Source organism: Bubalus bubalis, chromosome 13, assembly GCF_019923935.1.
Source record: "Bubalus bubalis isolate 160015118507 breed Murrah chromosome 13, NDDB_SH_1, whole genome shotgun sequence".
Lineage (NCBI taxonomy): Eukaryota > Metazoa > Chordata > Mammalia > Artiodactyla > Bovidae > Bubalus > Bubalus bubalis.
Genome location: NC_059169.1, coordinates 18,103,920 through 18,130,727, shown reverse-complemented (window position 1 = coordinate 18,130,727; position 26,808 = coordinate 18,103,920). Strand labels below are relative to the sequence as shown.

The 26,808-nt window shown below is 40.8% G+C and overlaps 2 protein-coding genes across 2 annotated transcripts in view; both read left to right on the top strand.

The window, feature by feature from the left end:
- Window positions 1-26,808, top strand: part of LOC123464831 (ATP-binding cassette sub-family C member 4-like) — an 891,549-nt gene that overhangs the window by 338,533 nt on the left and 526,208 nt on the right. The gene's annotated exons all lie outside the window — the stretch shown is intronic.
- LOC102412565 (ATP-binding cassette sub-family C member 4-like) overlaps window positions 1-26,808 on the top strand; it is a 169,597-nt gene that overhangs the window by 99,869 nt on the left and 42,920 nt on the right. The window contains 7 exon segments of the mRNA XM_045162457.1: window positions 7,455-7,605; window positions 13,161-13,280; window positions 14,452-14,562; window positions 15,483-15,523; window positions 15,526-15,591; window positions 16,702-16,893; window positions 25,794-25,949. Coding sequence (XP_045018392.1) covers window positions 7,455-7,605; window positions 13,161-13,280; window positions 14,452-14,562; window positions 15,483-15,523; window positions 15,526-15,591; window positions 16,702-16,893; window positions 25,794-25,949 — 837 coding nt within the window.

Below are 26,808 nucleotides of genomic sequence, written 5' to 3'. Positions count from 1 at the left end.
TAATGATCAGTCTGCTCTCTGAACTGAACAGGCCATTACTAACTAATTAGCTGGGAATCTAGACCTGGTCCCCTCATGGGAGAGACCAGATATGGCCCCAAGAAACCCAACAAAATTAGAAAATGCAGACAGAAGGGAAAATATATAAAAGACTATGTTTAGATATTAATTTTTTAAATGTGAATTTTATCTCTATATGTGATACAGTATCAGGCAGAAATTAAAAGAACAAACTTGGGGTCAAAAGGACAGAATTATCTGAATTTGAGCAAATCAATAAACCCCTCTGAGCATCACTGCAAAGTTTCCTACTTTGTAAATGGAGAGGATAATCCCTCCTACTCATATTGATGTGAGAATGAGATTAAATAAAGCCTATGAAATACTTGCAACATGAGACTCATGATAAGCCTTATGAAATGTCATCTGTTAATGGTATTTAGGTGTGTTGGGTGACCATGATTTCTTTGCTTGTTGGCTAGATCTAGAGAATTGTGGAACTTCTGTGAAATGAGAAAATTTGTCATGGCCTCTAGCAATAAAGCAAGGTCTTATTTTTCAATTTTTTTTGATTGGGCACATTTTTTAAACAAAACCATTAACATTTACACAAGCATTATTTTCTTTGCTGTTTTTTTTTATATACTTCACATACTATTGATTTAGATGCCAGTGTGGCTTGTCATAAACAGCTGCTCATAGCAAAGCATCCTTTCAGAGGATGAAAGGTGCTTGTTAGACTTCCTTCTGTAGGTGGTGGTAACATGTTCTCTACCTTAGTCATCCTGACATCCCAACCAGGCTACTTACCTGCATCAAGAATGCTGACCTGGAGTGGACACAGTTTAATTTCCTGAGATTCACAAGTTTACAAAATCTAGATTTTGTACTTCCACTGGTATCAATATAACAATTCCTGGTGCATAAAATAGAAAATGTGAAATTGATCTTCTCTTTGACTATATTGAATAATCTGGTTTGGTTTTGTTGATCCAGAGGTCCACCACTTTCCCCCTTAGTCACCCATAAATGCTCAGGAGTTTCAAAACAGTAAATCTGCACCAATAAAAAGGATAACTGGAAAGATAAAGAATATATAGAATGAGAAAAGACCATCTCAAATACGTTACTTGCTGCCATATCCCTAAGGATATCAATCTTTGGAAGGCCTAGAATTGGGTAGATAATACAGAGAGGACAGAAATTGTAGTCATGAAGTATACTGGTCATATTATTTTAAAATTGCATCTTCAAACAAAATAGACCTCAGATACATTTTTCACTGTGACCAGAGAAAAGCCACAATCATGTTGGTACATGTGACATCATTACCACATCTAGGCCTTGTGGTTCAGCTAGTAAAGAATACACCTGCAGTGCGGGAAACCTGGGTTTGAGCCCTGGGTTGGGAAGATCCCCTGGAGAAGGGAAAGGCTACCCACTCCAGTATTCTGGCCTAGAGAATTCCATGAACTGTATAGCCCATGGGGTCACAAAGAGTTGGACACGACTGAGCGACTTTCACTAAACTAAACTAAAGGAAAAATAGCACCTGCTCAGATATGTCCTTGGATAATGCTAAGCTGTTCTAGTGGCTAGAATGAGTGGTCTTTTGGGGTCCAACTTCATGAGATTCTTAAGATTCTTTGGGCCCATAAGTCTTTGAATACCTCATCCCTCCTCCCCTGGCTTCTGGCATCCAGAACACGCTAAAGGATGTTAATGATGGAGTTAGAGTTTTTATTTGTTATGTATGAACTAGTTAGCTAGTTAGCACTAGTTAGCATTACCTCATTTAATTCCTACCACCATCCTTTCATGTTGTTGGTATATCCCAGTTTTTACTAAGGTTGAGAGTGAGGTATAGAGTCTTACTTTCCCTGTTTATTCAAGAAGGTTAGCCCTAAACCCTGTCTTAGCACAATACTGGTCTAGTGGAATTTCTCTTTCAGATGTAGGTTGTCATTCGTTACAAACTAAAGAATTTTTCTGAATTGTGAAAAATCAACTTTTTCTCTCAAGTGAAGATTTCATCTAAGAATTTATTTATTTGTTCATGTGGATTCATAGACTTTGGATAGAATTTCCCAAATGGTGTGCTCCAAATGGGAAATATATTAAAATAATTATTCTCCTTATTTTGAGGGGCATCAGGACTTGGGTCACTTACTCTGGGTCAGTATGGATTTTTCTGTATACCCATCATTGTCTCTGTGCCTGTGTGAGAGAGGTACAGAAGCACTGTCCATGGTGATGTGGGCCATCAGATGGGCCTGAAATCCAATCAGTTGGGGGAATTGTGTGTGTATCTTGAGTTGGACTTTTTGAAATTCCTGGGGATGTCTGAGAAAGAAATGAGATTGGCTTCAAGGAAGCATACTAGAATCTTTTGTTTCCTTCTGTAGATGTTGACTTTTTTTTTTTTGGATGCTATTTTCATCTTCTACAAACTTCTATAATGGGTTTGAGATAGCTGATAATAAAAAACTCACAAATCTACATATGTATAAATGTAAACCCATACACTATATATGTGTATATATATGTATAATATCCAATCCACAATGAGGGTGGCTAAAGTATTACCTACAAGTATAAATAAACCTGTTAGAGACATCCTCTTTGAATTACTTCAGAATTTAGGGTCATGAAATCTGAAGGACCTAACCTAACTAGGGAGCTTCTGAGAGCATTAGTAATGTACCGGGGTCCAGCCCCGGTTGGATCCAGGGATTCCCTCAGGGGGACAGCATTGGCAAAAGGATAGATAAAAGGAGAAAGAGACAGAGACTTGAACTAACTGGTTTATGCAGAAAGCCAATAAAACCTGTGACATCAGGTTTGCACTGACCACGGAGGCCACAGGCGCCCTCTCAAATCGTGGAAAGTGCCCCACCTCAGGCACCTTCTTGAGTGGGTCTTAGAAGCCTGGGCAAATAAGTGGTCTCAGAGGGCCCCCACGCTCCAAATTAGTCATCCTGAAGGAAGAACAGAGAAGAAAAGGAGAGAAAAGGAAGCAAGAACGACACGGGGAGACCAAGCCTGTTGAGCAAGGTCCGCAACTTTATTTTCCAAAGTAGCTTTTATACCTTAAATTGTGCATAGAAGATAATAGGGGGTGTAGAGTCATGCAAGGTCAGCAGTCCTTGACTCTATATCGAAGTCAGGCTTTCTTTCTGCAAACATATCATATGCAAAGGCTTTAGGTGATTTACATCATCTTCTGACCAGGAGGCCTGATAACATTTTATGACCCTTTCTTCTGAATAATGGTTAGTCAATCAGAAAACTTATTTTCTCTAAAGGTGATTATTCTAAAGTCAGGTGCCACCCTCTGAAAGCATTAGATAAAGTTGCATTCCTATAGGGCAAAAGTGTGGTGGGTTATAACAAGAAAAGAATTAACTCAAGGGTCCAAGGTTACAAACATTAAAGCTACTATTTACATTTTTATATACCAACTATATTAATCAATACACTCCCAGGGACACAGTACATAAGGGATATGGAAACTTGGCAGCAAGCATTAGCTCAACAAAGAAATCCTCTACTAGTTCTATTCTAACAATTTTAACTCTCTGAGAAGCTCTGCATTGTTAGAACATCTTAAGCTTCCCGTGCCTCTCGTGGTTGGGAGGCTGTGAACAATCATATGTGTAGCTGCAGGAGTCTGAACAACCTGTCAGGCAAGCTAGAAAGTCATCAGAGGGGTTTGAATTGAAACACTCCTATTATGCCCAGGAGACTTATTAACTAGAGCTCTAAGTTGATTTTTTTCAGAGAAAGGTGGTCGGGGATAGCCCCTGTTAATGTCAGAAGAGTTGGTGAAAGTCGTGAAATAGTAAAACAGACAGATTCTGGTTTTGGGGTAGCCGTTAGGCAGATTCAGGGGGGCCCTTGAGCCCTGACTCGCCTTGCCCATCAGGGCTCTCCCACATGACCTTGTCAAGGATGGGAACTCCTGTGCTGGCTCCCGGCAGTAATGGGTCTTCAGTTCAGTTCAGTTCAGTCATTCAGTCGTGTCCGACTCTTTGCGATCCCATGAATCGCAGCACACCAGGCCTCCCTGTCCATCACCAACTCCCGGAGTTCACTCAAACTCACGTCCATTGGGTCGGTGATGCCATCCAGCCATCTCATCCTCTGTCGTCCCCTTTTCCTCCTGCCCCCAATCCCTCCCAGCATCAGAGTCTTTTCCAATGAGTCAACTCTTCGCATGAGGTGGCCAAAGTACTGGAGTTTCAGCTTTAGCATCATTCCTTCCAAAGAACACCCAGGGAAAGTGAAAAAGTTGGCTTAAAGCTCAACATTCAGAAAACGAAGATCATGGCATCTGGTCCCATCACTTCATGGGAAATAGATGGGCAAACAGTGGAAACAGTGTCATACTTTATCTTTTTGGGCTCCAACATCACTGCAGATGGTGACTGCAGCCATGAAATTAAAAGACACTTACTCCTTGGAAGAAAAGTTATGAAAAACCTAGATAGCGTATTGAAAAGCAGAGACATTACTTTGCCAACAAAGGTCTGTCTAGTCAAGGGTATGGTTTTTCCATTGGTCATGTATGGATGTAAGAGTTGGACTGTGAAGAAAGCTGAGCACTGAAGAATTGATGCTTTTGAACTGTGGTGTTGGAGAAGACTCTTGAGCGTCCCTTGGCCTGCAAGGAGTTCCAACCAGTCCATTCTAAAAGAGATCAGCTCTGGGTGTTCTTCAGTGGGTACCTAAGGACGAAACATTGGTACAGGCCCCTGTGGAGCCCTTCATTTTGATCCTACCTCTGCTTCCCAGGTTACCTGCCAAGCTGGGTTAGTCATAAAAGGCCCTCACGTGGGGAGAGCCAGATCATTGAAACTGGTGGATGTTGTCCAAATGATGCGGGTCTGCTAAAAAACTGTAGGTTGTATTTTTCCCTGGTTGACATTTTAGTAGGATTTTTTGATAACCAACAATGGCGAGCCAAGTGACTAAAGACCAGACATAGCAGGAGCTGTAAGGACCCCTCCCCATGAGCATGGAGGGTCCAGCAGGGTGGGATACACAGTTAATGCAGTGGCTTTAAGAAATCATTCATCTGTAGGTCTAATAAGAGAGAGGTCAGACAGCCCTATTTTTCTCCACTTATGATTGGAATTTATTCCTTCAGAATTCTGTCCTCTTCACTCTGAGTTTCATATTGATACCATGGCAGAGATCGGGAAAAACAGGAAAGGCACATGGATCTCCATCCAGAACATGCTGTTTGGTTCACAAGGGCTCCTAGACACAGAGTCATGGTTCCGGACATTTCTTCCTCCTCCTCCTCTCAGGCTCCCCCTGCCTGCAGCTATGGCTCTAGGATTTTCTAAGTACAAAACTTCTCCTGTCTTTCTCCATGACCTGCAGTCCTTCCCTGGAAAACTTAGGACAACCACTTACCCTCCTAGCTTCATGTATTATCTGTAAATGAAAATAAAGTTTTTGCTTTTCTCATTCAGAAGATGGTTGTGAAGATCCTCTGAGAAAACTGATCAGGAAGAGCTGTGAAATGATAACCTGAGTCTCTGTGATACAGACATTACCCCCCTAATCCATCCCTCAGAGACATGACATTCTGGGGCCAGCTGCCCTGGGTGACAAGGTAGGGAGGCTCTGAGGTGGCATATGTGGGATGCAAGTGATAGTGGTGCTGAGAGGACACAGAACAACTGGTGTTAATCTGGACAAACATCTTAACTTAATCCCAACTCCTTTTCGGTCCAAATCTCCATCAACTGTGCTTACCACCTACTGTGATTACTCTTTCTATTTGTTAAACCAGCCTGTAAATTTCAGTCCTAAGTCTTCTCAGAATTGTCTAAGAATTTTCAGGTATTCCTCTCTGTGTTTCCCTAGCACTCAGTATCATGTTCAGATCACCATGGATTTGTATCCATCTGAGATCATAAACTCCAGAGGCCTTGGCCTAGGCCTTGTGAATCTGCATGTCTCCACCAATCCACCTTTCTCTCATAGCAAGCAGATGCTAAGTATTGATTGTATTCTTATTGCCTGAAGCTGCCCACCACAGTATCATACTTTTCCTGATAAAGATGAATGCTTACATCAGCATCAACCAATGATTTGTAGGACAAGACTATTCTGCAAGATAAAATCATCTCACAGATGATGTTGGTAATTAAGTGAATGTTCATGGAACTTTTAGCACAATGCCTTGCATATAGTAAATGCCTGGTAAATGGTGTCTGCTGTTGTTAGAATCACTAACCTTTGAAATGTACATTTTATATACTTAGCACGATGATAGAAAGTTGGCTGTATGTTAGGGGAAAGCTTAAATGTGTCACAAAGTCTCATGACATGGGCTTCCCGGCTCTGTGACTTATACTTCGCAGTGTCTATCAGGTTTTCCTCTCCCTGGGCCCCAGTGTCTCCATCTGTAAAATGAGATAATACTGTTACTAGGTAGAGCTCTTGTGAGGATAAACAAGTTAATGCATGTGAAGTATCAAATGTTCAGCCCTGAACAGAGTCAGCACTCAGTAAATGTTAACTATGGATAATACAGTATACTAATGCATATATATATATGGAATTTGGAAAGATGGTAACAAAAAAAAAAAGAAAGATGGTAACAATAACCCTGTGTACGAGACAGCAAAAGAGACACTGATGTATAGAACAGTCTTATGGACTCTGAGAGAGAGGGAGAGGGTGGGAAGATTTGGGAGAATGGCATTGAAACATGTAAAATATCATGTATGAAACGAGTTGCCAGTCCAGGTTCGATGCACGATACTGGATGCTTGGGGCTGGTGCACTGGGACGACCCAGAGGGATGAAATGGGGAGGGAGGATGGAGGAGGGTTCAGGATGGGGAACACATGTATACCTGTGGCGGATTCATTTTGATATTTGGCAAAACTAATACAATTATGTAAAGTTTAAAAAATAAAATAAAATTAAAAAAAAAAAGAAAACAAAGAAAGAGGAATTTCCACTTCCAAAGATCAATATTTTAATTTTTTTCCTACATTTCTGGACCCTGAATTTTGTAATTAACCACTTCTTTATCCCTGCATGTATAGCTGAGGCTCCCGGATTCCTCATCCTTGATGCCTGCTCATTCATCCCTCTAGTAGCACCTGCTGACTCCTGATAGTTTGGGATTCAGCTCCTACTCTCTAAACCTCATATATTCTCATCTATTAAAGATAGTAATGACTGCCTCATAGTGCTACTGAGTGTATCACAAGAGCGGATACCTAGAAAGTTCTTATCAGAGTGTTTGGCTCATGCAATAAACATCATAAGGACCACCTATAATTTTATTTCTTTGGATGGGAAAGCATTCCTTGCTGTTCCACCAAGTCTTTCAAGGAAAGGAGTTCAATCCTATCAACACAAACCATTAAAGTTTATCTTTTAAAAGTATCCTTGACATGGAGGTCTTTGTATTTTTGTTATTTCAGATGTTTCTACTTGTGATTGGTGTGGTGGGTGTGATGGTGGCTATGATTCCTTGGATGGCTATACCTGTCATTCCCCTTGGCATCATTTTCTTTGTTCTCCGGCGATATTTCTTAGCGACATCACGAGATGTGAAACGCCTGGAATCCACAAGTGAGTACCAAGGCTCTCAGGTTGGGAGGGCAGTACAGGCTGGCTTTCATTTATGCTATAATTAACCACACCCCTGAAATTCCGCAGATTCATTCTTCTTGAATTTCTCACTAAGTTAATTTTAGGTAATGGAATGCATGACCACTGAGGCCGTGTGGCCCTTAAGGCAAATGGACCTGGTGATGGGTCAGTTCCAGTTCGAATCTTAGGACAGGGAATATAAGCACCATGAGGACAGGGACTGTTTCTCTCTGGTTCATGACATACTTCCTAACACAGATTATCAAGCCTATACATTTCTTAAAAATAAAATATTTCATCATGTTGGAACTAAGCAGAAGGAAAACAGTATTTTTCTTCTCCTGAAGTTACCAGAAATGACAAGGAAAGGAAACAATTAGGAAAAGGATAGGAGACATCAGGAAATATATGTTAGAACTGATATATTTGAAAAATACATTCTTTCACATGTTCATGTAAGTTGCAGTTGTTAAATGTATTGTACAGATAAGTCCTACCTGTGGTGGATTCATTTCAATATTTGGCAAAAGCAATACAATATTGTAAAGTTTAAAAATAAAATAAAATTAAAAAAAAAGATAAGTCCTGTTATTTTCAGCTTTGCTGTTTATCATCACCAGTATTTGGGGTGATATAACAGTATGGTCCCTGTTTTCCTAGATTACTCATATATATAGTGCTGAAAATAATCCCCTATGAGAACATAGGAGGGGGAATATGTTTAGTATGCATCTGGCCTATTACCCCATTCAACTTTCTAGTTTTAGAATAATGGAGAACAGGGACTTTCCTGGTGGTCCTATGGTTAGGACTCTGCACTTCACTGTAGAGGCCACAGCTTCAATCCCTGATCGAGTAACTAAGATCCTGTATGGTGCAGCAAAAAAAAAAAAAAAAAAAAAAAAAATAGAATAATGGAGAACACATTTTATGATTAATCATTCTATAGGTAATCACAGATTATGAAATAATTGAATTTATCTCATTGTTAACATATATATTTCATCACTAATAAAACAAAAAATAAGGAAAATCGAATTGCTATGTATTTCTTAAAAAGTTATAAGAACTATAGCTGAAAAGTGAGGAGGGAAGGTTTGTTTGTATCAGAGACCTCAACCATTAATAGTTATTGCAAATTAATACCAACTTAACCTTCTAGATACCAAGCCAAGTAGAGAAGCATATTGAGTCCTATGGTTCTTTGTATCTACTAATGGAAAAATTTCTCAATTCATCCAAAGAAGCTTTTTTTCATTGTGACATTTGCATGTTTTTTTTCTGTAGTAAACACTTAAGAGGTATTTATTCTAATTATTTGTGAAAAGGATAGTGATCATCAGTTTCATAAAAGCTATATAAAAAAATTTGGTCATCAAGAGAACCAGCTAAAGTTTCTTAAAGTCCATTTTTGCGAGATGTTTGAATGGATGAATAGCAGTAGAGTGCAGATGTGTGTGACATTGTGCTGATGTGACCTGGGGAGGCAGAAGAGGGAGTGATGAGGTCCATCCAGTCCTCTGTGTAGACAAGGCTTCAGACGTTTTATCATTTGAGGCTTCCCATGAAATTCAGTCAGTCAGCAGTCTTGTTGCAAAGCAGGTCTCTAGTACCTTCAAAGAGGGGTTGTTCCAGAAGGAACACTTGACAGAGAGTTTTGCTTGGGGCAAGAGCCATTTCCCATCACATGGAAGTGGAGTGAAGGGCACCTCCTGAATCTTTTTTCAAGAAGCAGTACAGGATTTTCTGTGTTTGTTCTGGGGAGTTTGAGAACTTTGGCATCATCCCTGTATAATATTGGGACTCTTTGCACCCAGAGGTTTGAGGTTTTCTGAACATACATAATAATATATAATATTAATAAATCAATAATGTTTTATTAATAATACAACAATAATATAATAATTTTTCTGGAAAAAAATGTGCATCGTCACACATGGGCATCCTTAATCCTGATTATTCTCTCTCTGAGACACTACTGTTGTGATTAAGCACAGCCTTGGAAGTAAGGCATGGTTGACTCTCAACACCCAGGTTTATCACTAATGTGGGTCAATATACTTAATACTGAGCAGAGAGTTCTCTTAATCCCTCAGTCTTTGGAGTTCTCGTGAGGATTTATTGAATTGATGCTTGTAAAGTGCTTGGTGGCCACTACTAAAGGCACTAGAACCATGAACATGAAAGGATTAAAAACTTATTCACAACTAGCAGGTCTCAAATGGCTTGAATGATAACCTGCAGCAGTGCTGTCAGCCTGGAGTCCCTTGCCCGGGAAGATCTGCAGTCCTGGTGGGGTGTGTCCCCAGGTGTCCTCAAGGTTGTGGAAAACATAGCTGTCAGTCATGTGAACTGTAGGGTTACACATGTCTGTGACTGCAGACTGCTGCCATGGATGTCACATAGTCTGCTTCAGAACAGCAAGCTCAGTGTTTTTGAGAAAAAGGGTGTTACGTTGAGCAAGGTAAGATCAAAGCCTTGACATCCCCTCTACCCCTTTACTAGTTAATTTTCTTTGCAGACACTCCATTTCATTCATTCTGGCATCCTGGTCAGCCCTAAATCAGATTTGAAAGAAACAGGATGGCTTTTCACAGGTCCTGATTCCCTCTGACCTGCTGTAACTCTTGGGCATGAGGTGAGGTAGGTGATGGGGTGTTTGGTTCCCTGGTGTTCAAGGCTGAGATGATACCTGGTTTCTAAAGTCAACCCCACCCTCCATCCCTGCTGGAGAGAATCAGCTGCACTTTGATCTGAAGAGGGAAGCAGGTGAGGAAGGCCACGCTGGAGAGTTCACTCCGGGATCTGCCTGGGGGAACACCCACGTCTATTTCCTTCTCAGAAGCCTTGTCTGTGACGAACAGTGTTGACATCACAACATTTACTCTGGAAGTGAGAGCCTGGTTCTAGTGAGTTCTATATACTCCCTGGAGCTGGACTTGTGGCATCCTCCTAACAGGGTGATGGCCCCAGAATTCACCTGCGTCATCCCTGAGAGCACCCTGCTTCCTGACTGACTGGATTCTGGGGTTGAGTTGGGACACCTTCTGGGGTACAGAAAAGGCCTTTCTAATTTGGAGCAGGAGCTCAGTCTATGTTCATTTTGCTTTTATAATTGTAAAGTTATCGGAAAGTAAAATAAATAGTTAAATGAAGAGAGAGTAGTGTGGATGTTGGAATGAAAACACAGGTACGAAACCGGATGATCAAAAACACCACTGAATCACTTTAAGCTCTTGCCTGAATTAAGTACAAAGGGTAAATGTTAGAAAATGTAGCTGTTCAGAGAAGGTGTTTTCCCTGTATCAGTTCCACAGGTGAGGCCTCTAACAGTTAAGGTTCCTGGTCAGATGTCCTAGGTGGAAAGAGGCCCAGGGCTGAGTGGATGGTCAGCTGGCCCCCAGCCCAGAGCTTCTGACCCTCTCTAAGCTGTAGTATCTCACGGGAGGAAACCTGTTCCTTCCTTTCTTATAGAACCAGGGACACTAAGCACAGGAGGGGGTTCTGTGTCTTTGCCTGTTTGTACCCCACCCCAACCCCCACATACACACCTGTAGTGCCTGTGTGCACATTGGTACTGAACTGAACCATTCAGATGCTAGGCTAAGGAGAGAGGACTTGAAAACAGTTTAGAGTTTACCCCCTTGATTCTTTTCCCTCATCATTTTATAAAGTCTCTGTAGCCTCCTGTAAGATAAATGATCATAACTTCCTCTAAACACCCAGGTTTTACTAACAGGTCTTCTCTAGGAGGGGTTTCCAAGGTGGTGCTAGTGGTAAAGAACCCACCTGCCAATGCCAGATTCATAAGAGACAGGGGTTGGATCCCTGGATCAGCAAGATCCCCTGGAGGAGGAAATGGCCACCCACTCCAGTGTTCTTGCCTGGAGAATCCCATGGACAGAGACGCCTGGAGGGCTATGGTCCATAGGGTCTCAAAGAGTTGGAAACAACAAGCAACTTAGCACTCATGCTTCTCTAGGAGATGCACAGGTAACAAAGTGATGTCAGTATTTTCTGCTGTTAAAATACAAGTTACCACTCATCCCAGAAAGAGGTCACAGGCTCACTATCTGCCCCTGAGAACAGCAAGTTACATCCTCGTTCATGGTGGGGAATGAAAACCATAAGGAGTCCTCTCTGCCTGAGAACCTGCAGCCCACCTGTTCCCTGACAGGCAGGAGCCTGACCCAGGTGCTTGTGGTCACTATGCTCTTAAAGAAGATGGCAGGAAATGAATGGGCAATCATGTGACACCAGATCCCAAACCCACATGAAGGCACTCAAAAGAAAATGGACACTGAGGCCACTGTCAGAATCTAAAATGGTGATGTGAATGTTACATGTCACAGTGACCTCCAAATACCAGGACAGGTATCCAGCAGGGCAGTTATGAAAACATCCATCAGGTTCCCAGAGCAGAAGTCAAGACTGTTCAAACTCTCCTCATCTGCCGGGTCCTGTGGGCACAAGGGTGGTGCAGTGCCGGGTGCTCCATGACCCACACAGAGGCTCCTGGTGCAGGTGCAGGGAGAGGCCTAGGACGGGGGAGGTGGCAGACTGTCCACTCCCCTTACTCATCTCACCCTGTCCCGGGTCTGGGTCTGGTGCAGGGTAGGGGATGTACTGACTCTATCCCAGACTTTAGGCTACTCATCTAAGGAGGACATAGCACACAGGTTGCTCATCAAACTTTATCTTGGTGAGGACTCTAATGAGGAATTAAATTTTGGAATGCTACTGACTCAAAAATTAGTGACTAATACTCAGCCATGAAAAAGCATGTAATACTTCCATTTGCAGCAATATGTATGGGCCTAGAGAATATTATTCTTAGTAAAGTAAGTCACAGAAAAACAAATATGATATCACATCACTTATACATAGAATCTAAAAGATAATACGGCTCAGAGACATAGAAACAAACTTATGGTTACCAAAGTTGGGGGACTGAGAGGGAGGAACATATTAGGAGAATGGGATTAATACACACTACCACTTGAAATAGGTGAGTAACAAAGATTTACTGTAAAGCACAGGGAATTTTTTTAGTATCTTATAATAATCTATCCTGGACTATAATCAGAAAAAAATAACTGAATTTCTATACTATATACCTGAAACCAACACAATATTGTGAATCAACTGTGCTTCAATATATTTTGAAAATATGAACAATTTCCACCTGGAAAGATACCAGAAGAATTTGGAGAGAGACATGTTTGAGGAGGACCTTGATAAAAGAAGTAGTAAAGAATTCTAGCTGTGATTTGAATTTGGTCAAAGAAAGGTTCAAAGAGAATCTTTCATTTCTACGTTTTAAAAGTAAAGGTTGGTGTCAGCAAGAGTTTGAGGGTCACATGGAGGATCCTCTCCAGAAGGGATGTTGTCCCTCCTCCCCCAGGCAGCCCACCAGGAAGCCACAGGTGTGCCCTTTGGTGGGACATGTGACCATAAAGCCCAGGAGGCAGTGGGTTTCCTCGCATCCAGCCTCCCTGACTTTCTCTGCCATGTGTCTGTCTCTGCTTCCCCAGCACGGAGCCCAATGTTTTCCCACTTAGCATCTTCTCTCCGGGGACTCTGGACCATCCGGGCATACAAAGCTGAACAGAGGTTTCAGGAAGTATTCGACACATGCCAGGACTTGCACTCAGGTCTGTACGTTTCTGAAAGTGATTTCAAAGGATGGGATGTGCTGCCTTCTCAGGCCTGACCTCCCCCTTAGGTGGTCTTGCTGGCCAGCTCCTCTTTTTGTGTGCCCCATTGTCCTTCTCTGCACACCTGCGTCCCCCACCCCTTCCTCTCAGCATCCACTCTGTGCACCTCTCTTCCCCTCTCACATGCCTGCTTTTCTCCCCTGACTGCCTTGCATTGTCCTTCCATCACTGTGCCCTATGGCTTTCTGTCCCTTTAGGACAGGAGTCAGCAAACTTTCTTTTGGCGAAAAGCTGGATGAAAATATTGTAGGCTTTGTGTACTGTATAGTCTCAGTTGTAACTACTCACTATGGAGACAGGCAAAGATAATACATCAGCAAATGGCTGTGGTTGCTTTCCAATAAAACCTTATTTTCAGAACCCAATGGTGGCTATTCTTGGCCCCAAAACTGTAGTTTGCCAATTCTTTTTTCAGAGCATGCAGGGTGGCTGGCATGATTGAGGAAAATCATTTCCTGATCATCAGATTTGCTGCTGACTTGATGCGTGTTCTTTGTATCTCTGAATTTTTTTTCTACGTAGAAATTTCAGAATTTCCTCTAAGTTTATAAAAATTTGGCCTATCTTTCCAATCTTTATTGTGTTTTGAAGGTAAAATGGCATTTCGAAAGACACATGCCAATCTGGTTAGCTCATGGTCATTTAGATACTGGCTCCTGAGAATAAACACTGTGCAGGGCTCTGTAGTAAGTGCAGAATGTGTGGGAAACAGCAGGGCTGTGCTGTTTGCTGTCTAAGAGCTGGGAACAGTCGACCCTGTGAGAGGATGATCTTCACGTTGAGGCCCAGCACTGCAGGAAACACAGCAGTGAGACCATTTCCCATCTTCTTTATTAGAATCATGTTTCTGTTTATAAGCCATGGGTTGTATGTTTTGGTTCATGCTCCCCACAAAGCCCTTGAACTTGTTCCTATGTGTCCTATACGTTGTCTTGTGTCAAAATGTAGCTTTCTGGAATCTTCAGGCTCCTTAGGTGTGTATCTTTGCTGTTCTACCTTGTGTAAAAATCTTTTGTATTTCAACTGAGCAAAATGCTCTCCCTCTTTAGAAGCAGCTAACATGGTTTTTCTATTTATGTACTGTGCTTATTACGGTTCACAAATCCAGAGGCTTGGTTCCTGCTTTTGACGACGTCCCGATGGCTCGCTGTGTATCTGGATGTCATCTGTGCCATCTTTGTCACTGTTGTTGCCTTTGGGGCCCTGACTCTGGCAGAAAGTAAGTACAGATGTGAATAATGGTTTATGGTATGCTTACAGTTTATAGTCTTGTTTACAGTTATTAAATTATGGCCACCTCATCTAATATCATATACTGTTTGGTTCTAATGAATTACATTAAAGTTTTTGCAGCATATGATTCCACCGTGTGGTCTATATGAAGTCATTTGTGTCTTAATATGAGACTTTTAATCGTTTCATCTTTTGTTGAATGGGTTGAAGTCTACCCAACTGTAGCAAGCTGAACATTCTTGGTAGTATCCTGTAGTTGGGAGGAGAGAACCAAGTTTACCAATAAGCTTTTCCTTCAGCTTAGAGGTTAGGTTTTAGCTTTAGGGCTATTCAAATCTCTTGGTTGTAGATGCCTGGTACACTGGGTTGAGAAAGATTTTCTGCAGCGAAGAACATTGTCCAACTGTGTGGGTACCAGATGAGCTATTGTTGGTGTGTGTGGCATGAATTCACCGTCCCTAATGATTCCATACTAACTGCATTGAATCTTTAATATGGAACAATGAGAGTAGTATTTTAGATTTAAAAGCACTTGCTCTTAAAACCTATTGCCTTTTTTTTGTGGTTTCAACTGCAGCTGCATTGGATATGTAGAAAGTTATATTACCTAATGGTTCTTGCAGACATAATGATGAAAGTCTGAATAATGACTTGATTCTTCACCTATATGATATTGTCACATATATGTAAGTCCTTATGGGATTAATAAACACATCTCACAGTCTTTCATAGTCATTTTTCCCACTGTATTATGATCTCAATCCACATAGTAAAAGTATGAATAATATGATCATGACATATGAATGATTGAAATATGATAAAGGAATCTTCTTTGTAAAGTTACAGAAGGAGATGAGCAAGGGTTTAAGAACCATTCTGACTTGATTCCTCTTCTTCCATGTTTAGCTTTGAACCCCGGGGAGATTGGCCTGGTGCTCTCTCTCTTGCCCTCACGCTCACACTCACGGGGATGTTCCAGTGTTGTGTCAGGCAAAGCATCGAAACTGAGAATATGGTGATGTTTACCTTATTGTTCTTAGCCTTTTCAAATCTCCTGGCCATTAGCTGGCATAAAAGCAATTCTTAGGTAGAACCATAAAATTCTTGCTTTTACATCATGATTAACAGAGTTTTCTGTCTTTCTTTCTTTCTTTTTTTTGCATCCTCTTCCATCTATTTAAAGTTAATATAAAATAAAATATATGTGTGTTTTTCTCAGTCTTATGTGTGCTGTGTCAGCAGGTTTTATATTCATCACAAACTGTCTTCAAATATAATAAATATCTCTGCAGGAGAAATGTTCTGAAATCCTGGATAGAATAAAAGCTAATTTCTTAGTAGATTTTTTATCTTTGCTTCTTAATAGATAATTCCTCATTGTTGGTTAAGATAAAGGATTCAGCATTTTGAGATTTGTTTATTTAATTAGTAGATTCCCCCACTCCCATTTTAGCATCTGTTCTTGTGTGTGCTGAACACCTGAATTTGCTGCTGTCTCTTCTTTCTGGTCAGATAAGCTCCCGCTCAGAATGCACTATCAGAGTTGTGGAATTTTGCCACTTTAAGAGACCTTAGTCAATATGTAAATTATAATCTCTTTTGAATATTTGCACCTTCTCCCAAAGGGAGAAAAACAAATGAAAATGAAAACTTTCCACTTCTTGCTTTTAATAAAGCAGAGAGTGACTAATTATTAAAATGAGGTTTGATAACCATCCAGTTCTGCTCATCTATAGCAGATGGCCCTTCTGTAGCTGCACATAACTGATTGGTGCCCATAAGTATTCTTTTCTTAAACAAAATTCTCTTATTTTTTTAATTTAGGTGTGAAAACTGGATCAATAAAATCTTAGCAGTCATTTCTCTAATTCTTTTAGTTTTCATATAATATTGAAGGAAGTATCTGTAAATGACAATGTTACAAGACCATGAACAAGTTTGCAAATCGTCAAAGGCCTCATAAAACTCCTACTTCTCTCCTTTGTGGATGCTAAGACCTGAGATCTTCTGAACTACGGAAAAGCTGATGTAAAGATATAAAAGCAGAAGGTTTCATTTATAGTCTCTGAACATCCATAAGCAACACCCTCCTTTCCTAACTCCTGTGATGTCTTATGTATTTCAGATGATTTCAGTAGAAAGGGGGATTGAATATACAGAGTGTGAGAAAGAAGCACTCTGGGAATACAAGTTTCGACCACCACCAGCCTGGCCCCATACAGGCGTGATTGACTTTTACAATGTGAACTTCAGATACAGCTTAGATGAGCCTCTGGTATTGAAGGACCTGATACCATGCATATTCTCAAGTGAAAAGGTTTGTTTAAGCCATTTGCCTCTTTAAAATTGAGCTAAAGATTTAGTGCTATATCCACTGTTGGTTTCCTTGTCAGTGAGTCCAGAGGATTGTCTTGGATGCAGATTAGATCAATGACATTACACGAGAATCCTTCTTGGAAACTGACCATGGGATGGGGATCCCAACATTTCTTTCCCTGGGTCATGAGCTCACTCATGGTTGTTGTTGGCCCTGGGCTCTGGAGCTGGAGTTTAACCTGACCCAGGACACTATACATGACACCTGATTATTCATAGTTTGGGAAGTGAGCCCTAGCTCCCTGTCACGAACTCTCCCAATATCTCTCCACTTTCCTCATTTCCATCTTTTCTTCTTTGTATTTCTGAAATATTCTCTTATTCCTATGTTACTCGCTGGTTGCAGCCTCCTCCTCTCTCCCATGGCCCTTGCTGTAAACTTGTCCTCCACTCACCTACACTGAGCTGTCATCTCCCTGCCCTCCCTCCCACAGACTACTTGTTTCTTTCTTTTGTTTTTTATTTATTTTAACTGGAGGCTAATTACTGTACAATATTGTATTGATTTTGCCATACATCAACATGAATCCGCCACGGGTGTACACGTCTTCCCCATCCTGAACCCCTCTCCCACCTCCCTCCCCATACCATCCCTCTGGGTCATCCCAGTGAGCATATATATGGAATTTAGAAAGATAGTAACGATAATCCTGTATGCAAGACAGCAAAAGACTTCTTCTTTCTTTAGCACAGATCTAATCCTTACCAGCCTAGTTGACCTGTTGCTAGAAGCATAGTGCAGCCCTAAGTCCACTTCAGCAGGGGCCATGGGATGAGCTTGTAGTGAAAACTGAGGAGCCCAGAATCATGACTCAGTCAGGGGTGAGGAACCAGAGCTCCCAGATGGAGACAGGGCCCAGAGATTCACTCAGAGTAGATGAGAGCTAATTTAAGGGAGCGGAGGAAGAGGCACTTGGGAGATGGCAGAGTGGTTTGTGATCTGGTCCTGTCAGCGTCCATGTCTGCAGGTGATGTTCCTATTTACACTCAGTTTGGGGCCCTCGACTGGGACCAGGGCAGGATCTTGAAGAAGAGAATAAACCATGACACACAAGGTGGTAGGAAGCTCTTCCCCACCTACCTGTCCAGCACTGAGTCCTAACATGCTCACACCCTCTACACTCAGGTCATGTGTAGATTCTCCCAAAGCACCATGTCCTGCCTGCTTCCAGTGTGCACACACTGCCGCTCCACCTCAGAGACACTTCCCTTCTGTCATCTGGATGGGGAAAGTCTCCTCATTTTCACAGTCAACTCTAATGCATCTGCCTGTTCAGGCCCCTCTCTGCTTCCATAGCATCTTAGATATTCTTTTAAGATAGGGCTTATGGTAGACCTGTGTTCACAGCAGACAAAAGTTGGAAGCAACCCAAGATGATGATGTCCATGATGAAAGTGACAGATGAATGGATAAACAAATATGGTATATACCCTTACCATTAAATGATATGTGGCTTTAAAAAAGGAAAAAATGACCATTGGTGAAACTTGAGGTTATCATGACATATGAAATAAACCAGACACAAATGGATCCAATACCATATGATTCACTTTTTATGAGGTTCCTGGAGAAATCAAAGACAGAAAGTAGAATGATGGTCCCCAGTAACGGAGGGAGGAGATTGGGCTATTGTTGTTTAATAGGTGCAGAATTTCACTTTTACAAGGGAACATATGTTCTGAGGTTTGGTTATACAACAATGTGAATATACTTGACACTATAATCACTTAATATAGTTAAATTAGTAAACTTCATGTTACATGTTGGTGGTGTTGTTCAGTCACTCAGTCATGTCTGACTCTCTGTGACTCACATGGACTGCAGCACGCCAGGCTTCCCTGTCCATCACCACTCCCGGAGCTTGCTCAAACTCATGTCCATTGAGTCTGTGATGCCATCCAACCATCTCATCCTCTGTCATCCCCTTCTCCTCCTGCCTTCAATATTTCCCAACATCAGGGTCTTTTCTAATGAGTCAGCTCTTCGCATCAGGTGCCAAAGTATTGAAACTTCAGCTTCAGCTTCAGCATTAGTCCTTCTAATGAATATTCAGGATTGATTTCCTTTAGGATTGACCGATTCGATGTCCTTGCAGTCCAAGGAGTTCAAGATTCTTGACAGTCTTCTCCGACACCACAGTTCAAAAGCATCAGTTTTTTGGTGCTCAGCTTTCTTTATGGTCCAACTCTCACATCCATACATGACTACTGGAAAAACCATAGCTTTAAATATATGGACCTTTGTCAGCAAAGTAATATCTCTGCTTTTTAATATGCTGCCTAGGTTGGTCATAAATTTTCTTCTAAATAGCAAGTGTCTTTTAATTCCATGGCTGTAGTCACTATCTGCAGTGATTTTGGAGCCCAAGAAAATAAAGTCTCTCACTGTTTCCATTGTTTCCTCATCTATTTGGTATGAAATGAGGGGGTCAGATGCCATGACCTTAGTTTTTTGAATGTTGAATTTTAGCAGCTTTTTCACTCTCCTCTTTCACTTTCATCAAGAGGCTCTTTAGTTCTTCTTCACTTTCTGCCATAAAGGGTTGTGTCATCTGCATATCTGAAGTTATTGATATTTCTCCCAGCAATCTTGATTCCAGCTTGTGCTTCATCCATTCAGCATTTTGAATGAAGTACTTTGCGTGTAAGTAAAAAATACAGGGTTACAATATACAACCTTGACATACTCTTTTCCCAAATTTGAACCAGTCTGTCGTTCCATGTCTGGTTCTAACTGTTGCTTCTTGACCAGTATACAGGTTTCTACATGTATTTTGCCACAATTAACATAAAAGATATAGCACCTGTGCTATCCTTTGTAATTTTGAATCTGTATCTCACAGAACCCTGAGGTTTAAGTTCAGGGAGCATCTTATTTTCATCTTCGTTCCCTAGAGAGTGGCATTACAGGTACAGAGAGGGTGCTGGGGACTGCTGGATAGGACAGTAACACACACATGTGAACAACCAGTAATCAAAACATACTCACAAGACAACTGGGTAAGCAACAGATTACATTTAAATAACCACTCTTTAAAACTCTCCACCACAGACATACCTAGAAGACTATAGCCGTGATATAATGAATGATAGCCTTGTAACATGAAAGAATAAACATTCAACTTAATGCCCCAAAGGGACTCAGGGAACAGCTTTAGTTAGTCACTGAACAGAAGTTGGCTCCTAATTATTTCTACTTTCACTGTAGGTCAGGAAGAAGGTAAGGACTTCTGTGTTTGGAAACATTAACCACAGCTCTTGACACAGCCCTGTCTCTGAGAGTACTGTAGGCAAATCAGTGTTTGATTACTCATAGCTCTGTGTCCATCAGATTTCACCTTGTCAGTATAACTCCACTAATTTGTGTGTGTTTCTTCCAAAGCCATAAATATGAATTATCTTACAAACTTCATATATAGCTTAAGAACCTAACAGTTTTGTATTCTTCCATCTTAAATCTCCCAAAATCATAGGACTATCTGAGATTCTAAAATGTTTGAGGAAACATTTGATTTGGAGACTGAATTAATAAATATGACAATCTGACTTTTGATCTGTGTCTTGGTCCACTTAGCATCACCATTAGCTTCACTTCTGTGTTGTGAGATGATACCCAGGCAGTGTGTTCTCGAAATGATTTCCCTCCAACTGTGTACAACCCACAGAGAAGGCAATGGCACCCCACTCCAGTACTCTTGCCTGGAAAATCCATGGACAGAGAAGCCTGGTAGGCTGCAGTCCATGGGGTCGCTAAGAGTCGGGCACGACTGAGCAACTTCTCTTTGACTTTTCACTTTCATGCATTGGAGAAGGAAATGGCAACCCACTCCAGTGTTCTTGCCTGGAGACTCCCAGGGGTGGGCTGCTGTCTATGGGGTCGCACAGAGTCAGACACGACTGAAGCAACTTAGCAGCAGCAGCAGCAGTGTACAACCCAGTTTTCCTTTCCTACTCACCTGTCCCAGCCCTGTCACTCCAGGACACCCCTTTGGTGTTGGCTTTGATTAAGAAAGGCTGCTGCAGGAGAAGGCAGGACTTGGGAGTGAGCCCACCCAGTAGAAGGGGTGCTCTATTGTCTTTCCGCCATGTCCTCTGCTGTCCTGATTCATGGAAGTTAAAGTTAATAGGAAAGTGTAGTTGGTGCTATGCTGGTTTTTTTTCATGGAAGAAATACCAAGTAAATCTAAAGATCCAGAATGAGATAAATGCAACCCTAGGCTTCCTGGGTAGATTTTGAACTTGGGCTGCATTTCTCATTTAGATGATTTTTGGTTGATTTGATAATTTTAAAGAGTCCTGGGCAATTTTAAAGCATTTTCCATCTCTAGAGGTAGATTGACTTTGCTTGTTATTTTTTTATTGCTCAGAGGTATTACTTGAAATTTAACAGATGCTTGCTATAATGTGTAAAAATATTGGTTTCCTACATTTTCTCCTTTTTTTACATATTTTCTCAGTAACTCGTCCCCTCACTTCCAGTTTGTCCCACTTTCTCTCTAAGTTTCCTGATTCCTTGGGACTCAGACTGTGTTGCCAGGGTCAGTATCACCTGCATATCTTCGATCTTCTTATACAGAATCTCAGGCTCATCCAGACCACTTTCTCAGCATTGCATTTGAACAGGACCTTCCAAGAAAGTCCTTTCTCTCCCATAGACAGTTTTTGATGACACATAACCCATGATTTCCAAGAAATGTCCTTTGACAGTTTGAAACCAAACTCATGAATCACCAAAATGCCTGCTGTGTTTGAGCGTGAGGCTCTGGAACATTCTACAGCACTTAATACCCTATAGATTTATTTACTTTCATATTCTGCAAATCACACCCTTACATTATAATCCAATTCTGTGTGATCCCACTGCATTTGTTTGAATCCTTTCCATGGAGTCTGTCTTCATCATGGGCAGTTTTCATCCTGCTCCCGCCTTCCCCACATCAGCCTCTTGCAGGGACTAGAGGGATTTCCCACAGGCTCAGCCCTGCCTGGACCTGGAGTCAGAGACAGCCCCACCCAGCAGCATATATGTGTGGCTCTTTCACCACCTGATGGGATCCAAAATGAGTCTTGCTCCCCAAGCAGGGCAAGAGGTCTGTTTGGCCTGTTCCCCAGGCACAATGTACCCCACTTAGCCGCAGGTTTCTCTCCCAGACCAACTGTGGGTGCAGGTTCTTCCTGAAGACAGCCAGCCCACCTGACCTCACTTTCTCTGTTTTACCTACACAGAGGGACATAATCAAGTGTCAGGCCATCTAGGTGATAAGAAAACCATCAGCAGATGGAAAAGAGGCCAACATATGTGGACTTGAGTCCCATCTTGTGACTTTTAGGCTCTATTATTTCAGGTAGACTTAGTTGCCTGACACTTTAGGCATGGCCTTAGTTGCCAGGCTACTTAGATGGCCTGATACTTTTATCTTGTCCCTCTGTGTAGCTAAAACAGAAAGTGGGGAGAGGTGTAGCTGCAGTTAAAGGAACATGTCTAACATAGAGATCTTATGATGGGAGAGTTGAAGCATAACATGAACATAAATGCATAAAATGTGATAGGTGGAACAAGAGGGATGACTTCACTGAGCAAAGAGGGTACCTGAGGTCAGGTGGGCTGGCTGTCGTGAGTTTGAGCAAACTCCAGGAGTTGGTAATGGACAAGGAAGCCTGGCATGCTGCAGTCCATGGGGTCACAGAGTCAGACACGACTGAGCAACTGAACTGACTGACTGAAGTAATCTTATGCAGGCTTCCCAGGTGTCTCAGTGGTAAAAAATTCACCTGCAATGCAGGAGACATGGGTTCAGTCTGTGGGTCAGAAAGATCTCCTGGAGAAGGAAATGGCTACCCACTCTGATATTCTTGCCTGGGAAATCTCATGGACAGAGGAGCCTGGCAGACTATAGTCCATGGTATCACAAAAGAGTCAGATACAACTTAGCAACTAAACAACAATAACAACAACAACATAATTAAGGAAAGAGTTTATTCTGTTTTTCAAAAGTAGCACAGCTGGCATTCAGGTACTGAATGTGGTCCTTAAAATGAGGAATTGAGTCATGAAGCATTGCAGGGGAAGAATCTTCAGGGCTTGGCACTACACTGGACTTTGGGAAAACTGGAAGTAAGGTAGACATTTTGAGCCTATGAGCCTGGGAAAGAAGTAATGAGATTAGAGTGGGAAAGTCAGAGGAAGCAGCTGTTTTGTGTGGGCTATTGGGTGTTGATCATGTTAGGTTTGGTATATGAAGAGAGATCTAGATGCAAATATCTAACAATTTGGTGTGATCATCAGAAACCAACACCTCTGTGGTCTGGGAAAACAGCAAGGGGCCATCACAAAGCAGCTAAAATAAGATTGTCTCCAAATATCTTTTTGTTAGGAATGCAAACTTATTCATGCTGGTGACACTCTGCATGGCCAATTGGTAAAACACATTGATGACCTGGGAAAGACTTGAGACTATAGTTTTGATTGCTGAATGGTAGAAATAGCCAGAGCCTGGTTTTCTTTGAGTAGCCTTTTTCTTACTCTCCTCACTGGGGTTTGGAGCTCACAGTCCTGTTGTGAGCAGCCTGTGGTGCCCCTGAGAATCTTGGCCATTTACCAAGAGTTTGCTCCTGTTTGCACAGGTGGATCAGTTTTAGTGGAACTGAGAGTAACATTCTCAAAGACACAGTTCTCACCTGTGTCCTGATTTGTGTTGATTTATATATGGGAACAGTCAGAAATACAGACATACCTAGTTTGATTGTGCCACACAGATAGTGCTTTAAAAAAAAAAAAAAATTGAGCATTCATGGCGGCCCTGCATCGAGGAAATGGATCAGCACCATTTTTCCTACAGCATTTGCTCAGTTTTTATCTCTCACATTTTGGTGATTTTTGCAATATTTCAAACTTTTTTGTTTTGCTTTTGTTGTGGTGATCTGAAATTTAATGTTACTATAACCCAATAAAAGCTCAGATAGTGGTTAATGTTTTTATAAAAATAAAGTATTTGAAAATTAAGGTATGTACATTGTAGACATAATGTAGACTATAATATAGTGTCAATATGGTGATATTTATATTATTGAGGTGGTCTGGAACCAACTCTGCAATATCTTTGAGGTCTGTCTGTACACAGAATACATGAGTTTTATATATATATATATATATATATATATATATATATATATATACACACACACACACACACATACAAACATCCATACATACCCTAGACCTGCCTATGTATAGAGACTGGTCCATCTATATTATATAAATTAGGGTATAATATAAGGTACAAAATGGCCTCAAAGATAATAAAATTAGGTAAACCCTCTTTTCTTACATTTAACCTCTGTAATGGTAAATTATTTTTTTGAAATGCCATGACTGATTTTGCAGACTAAGATTCGATACTTTGGAGATATTCAAGTGAGAAAATATGAAAGGTTCTGAGCATGGGTATTCTGATAACAGTGCTCAGAAAAATTTAGTTCTCTGTTCAAATCCAAGAGTTTTAAAAATTTACTGAATTAATTTACAAATGATTGAACGCATGTCTTACACCCCTCATCGATTCCAAATCCCTAAATAGAGAAATTGAAATCATCTCTTGGGAAGTTCCCACCAGGGAATTTGCAGTTGAGCAAGCTCATTGGTCAGGGAAAAAAAAAAAAGTCTCTGCATACATATTGAATGCACACAGTTAAAAGCCAGTCTTTACAGTATAGTTTTATTCCCCCCCAACATTTTTACCTGTATTATACAGATTCTTCAATCTTACTGTTAGTACACTTAATTTTTCTCTGCTTTTTAAAAAAAAACTTTAAATTTTATATTATAGTTGATTAACAGTGGTGTGTTAGCTTAACGTGTACAACAGAGTGATTCAGTTATATGTATACATGTGTGTATTCTTTTTCAAATTCTTTTCCATTTAGATTATTACATAGCATTGAGCAGAGCTGCCTGTGCTATACAGTAGGCTCTTGTTGGTTATCCATTTTAAATATAGCAGTGTGTATATGTCAATCCCAAACTCCCTATCTCTGTTTTGGTTTTAATAACTAGACTGACACTTGACATGTATCTTTCCAAGATTCAGTTGTAAGTATTAATTTGTTATACAATGCCTTTTGAACTGCTCAAATGAAAGGCCCCATATAAATAGCAAAAGTTGTTTGTGTTGTTGTTGACTCATTATGTGTATTCTGTCTATTGGCCACTGTCTTTTAAGACACTGAGAACTGCATTTTAGAATTTTAGGGTGTTTCCTTTCAAGATAGAATATAATCAGAATATTTAACATAAGTGATTTATTTTCTCTACCAAAGAATAATTCCTATTAAATAACAGATCCCTGAAAAAGTGAGTATTTGGTTATGTATCACACTTCTAACTAGACTTGACATCTCTGTACAATTACCCATATAATTCTAAAAGTCAAAATACCCAGACAAGTAGGGATAAAGCTAATTTATAAGCTGACTTCTTATGGACCACTTAGAAGACTCCTGGCTTTTCACTGCTAGTGTATTGATTCTATTAGTTTTAACTTGTCTTGTGACCATGGGGTCCCAACCAGGGGACAGTTGTCAATGTCTGAAATTTTTGGTTGCCATAGTTTGTGGGGTGCTTCTGGTATCCAGTGGGTAGAGTCCATGGCTACTGCTAACCCTTCAGAAATACACAGGGTAGTCCCATATCCCCTCAACAAAATATCAATAATGCATCCATGTTTGAGAAACTTAGAGACTACTTTTTATATAGAACTTTCTAAAATCATCTTCAGCAATCAGATTTTCTGCTAGGTTGGTTGCATACTGTTAATTCTTAATCCTTCCTGGATCGCTTCACAGGTTGGCATCGTGGGAAGAACGGGAGCTGGAGAAAGTTCCCTCATCGCTGCCCTTCTTAGGTTGTCAGAGCCTGAAGGTAGAATTCTAATTGATGGCATCTGGACAACTGAAATTGGACTTCACGATTTAAGGAAGAAAATGACAGTTGCACCTCAGGTATGCACATCAGAGTATTCTCACGTGTTCTTTTTATGAGGCACTTGATTTAATTGCTTTTAATTTGATTTTTTTTTTCCAAATTGCATGAAAGGTTGATCCTTTTTCTCCCAGTAGAGAATATCTTTGACAGCAGGTATTTTCAATGGGAATTTTATCAGATACCAGACTCTGTTTGTTTATTCATTCATTTGTTTCTTTTGTGTGCGTGTTATTTAATAACTGACCCAGACAGATTTCTGGACTTAGACTTTTTTAGGTGTCATGATTTTGTCTATTAATAACCACATAATTCTAAGACAAAATGATAACTGGTTTGTGCAGCACTGGAGAGGTTTCTATAGGGAAACCTGAATTTTGTGTTTTAATGATGGAATTTTGTTGTAGAAAATAAAACCACCTTTTCAAGGGTGATTTTCTCCCTGGAGGACTTTCTGTGAAACTGTGGGGCTTTGAAAATTATAGGATATATAGGTGCTTTGGGGAGTCTTTTAGAATTCAGCTATTAGTAAATTATTTTAACCAGGGAGGCAGTAAGGAATAATGACTTAGAACAGGGGACTTGGAATTCCCTCTTTGTGTACCTCAGTTTTTTCTCCCTTACAAGGCCGCTAACAGTCCAACTCATTGAGCTGTTGTGAGGGCTAAACGGGCCAGTGCATGTGCGGTGCTTCATGTAGACCCCTTATGTGGTGGTTGTGAGGGTGAAGCTTTGAATTGATCTCTTCCTGGGCTCTGATTCTGTTTTCCTTTGTTCTGATTCTTTGTTTTTGTTTGTTTCGTGTGGGTTTGTTTTTGGTTTGTTGTTTTTGTTCTTCTTGCTAAAGAAATATGATTTTTAGGGAGTGTTTTAGAGGCT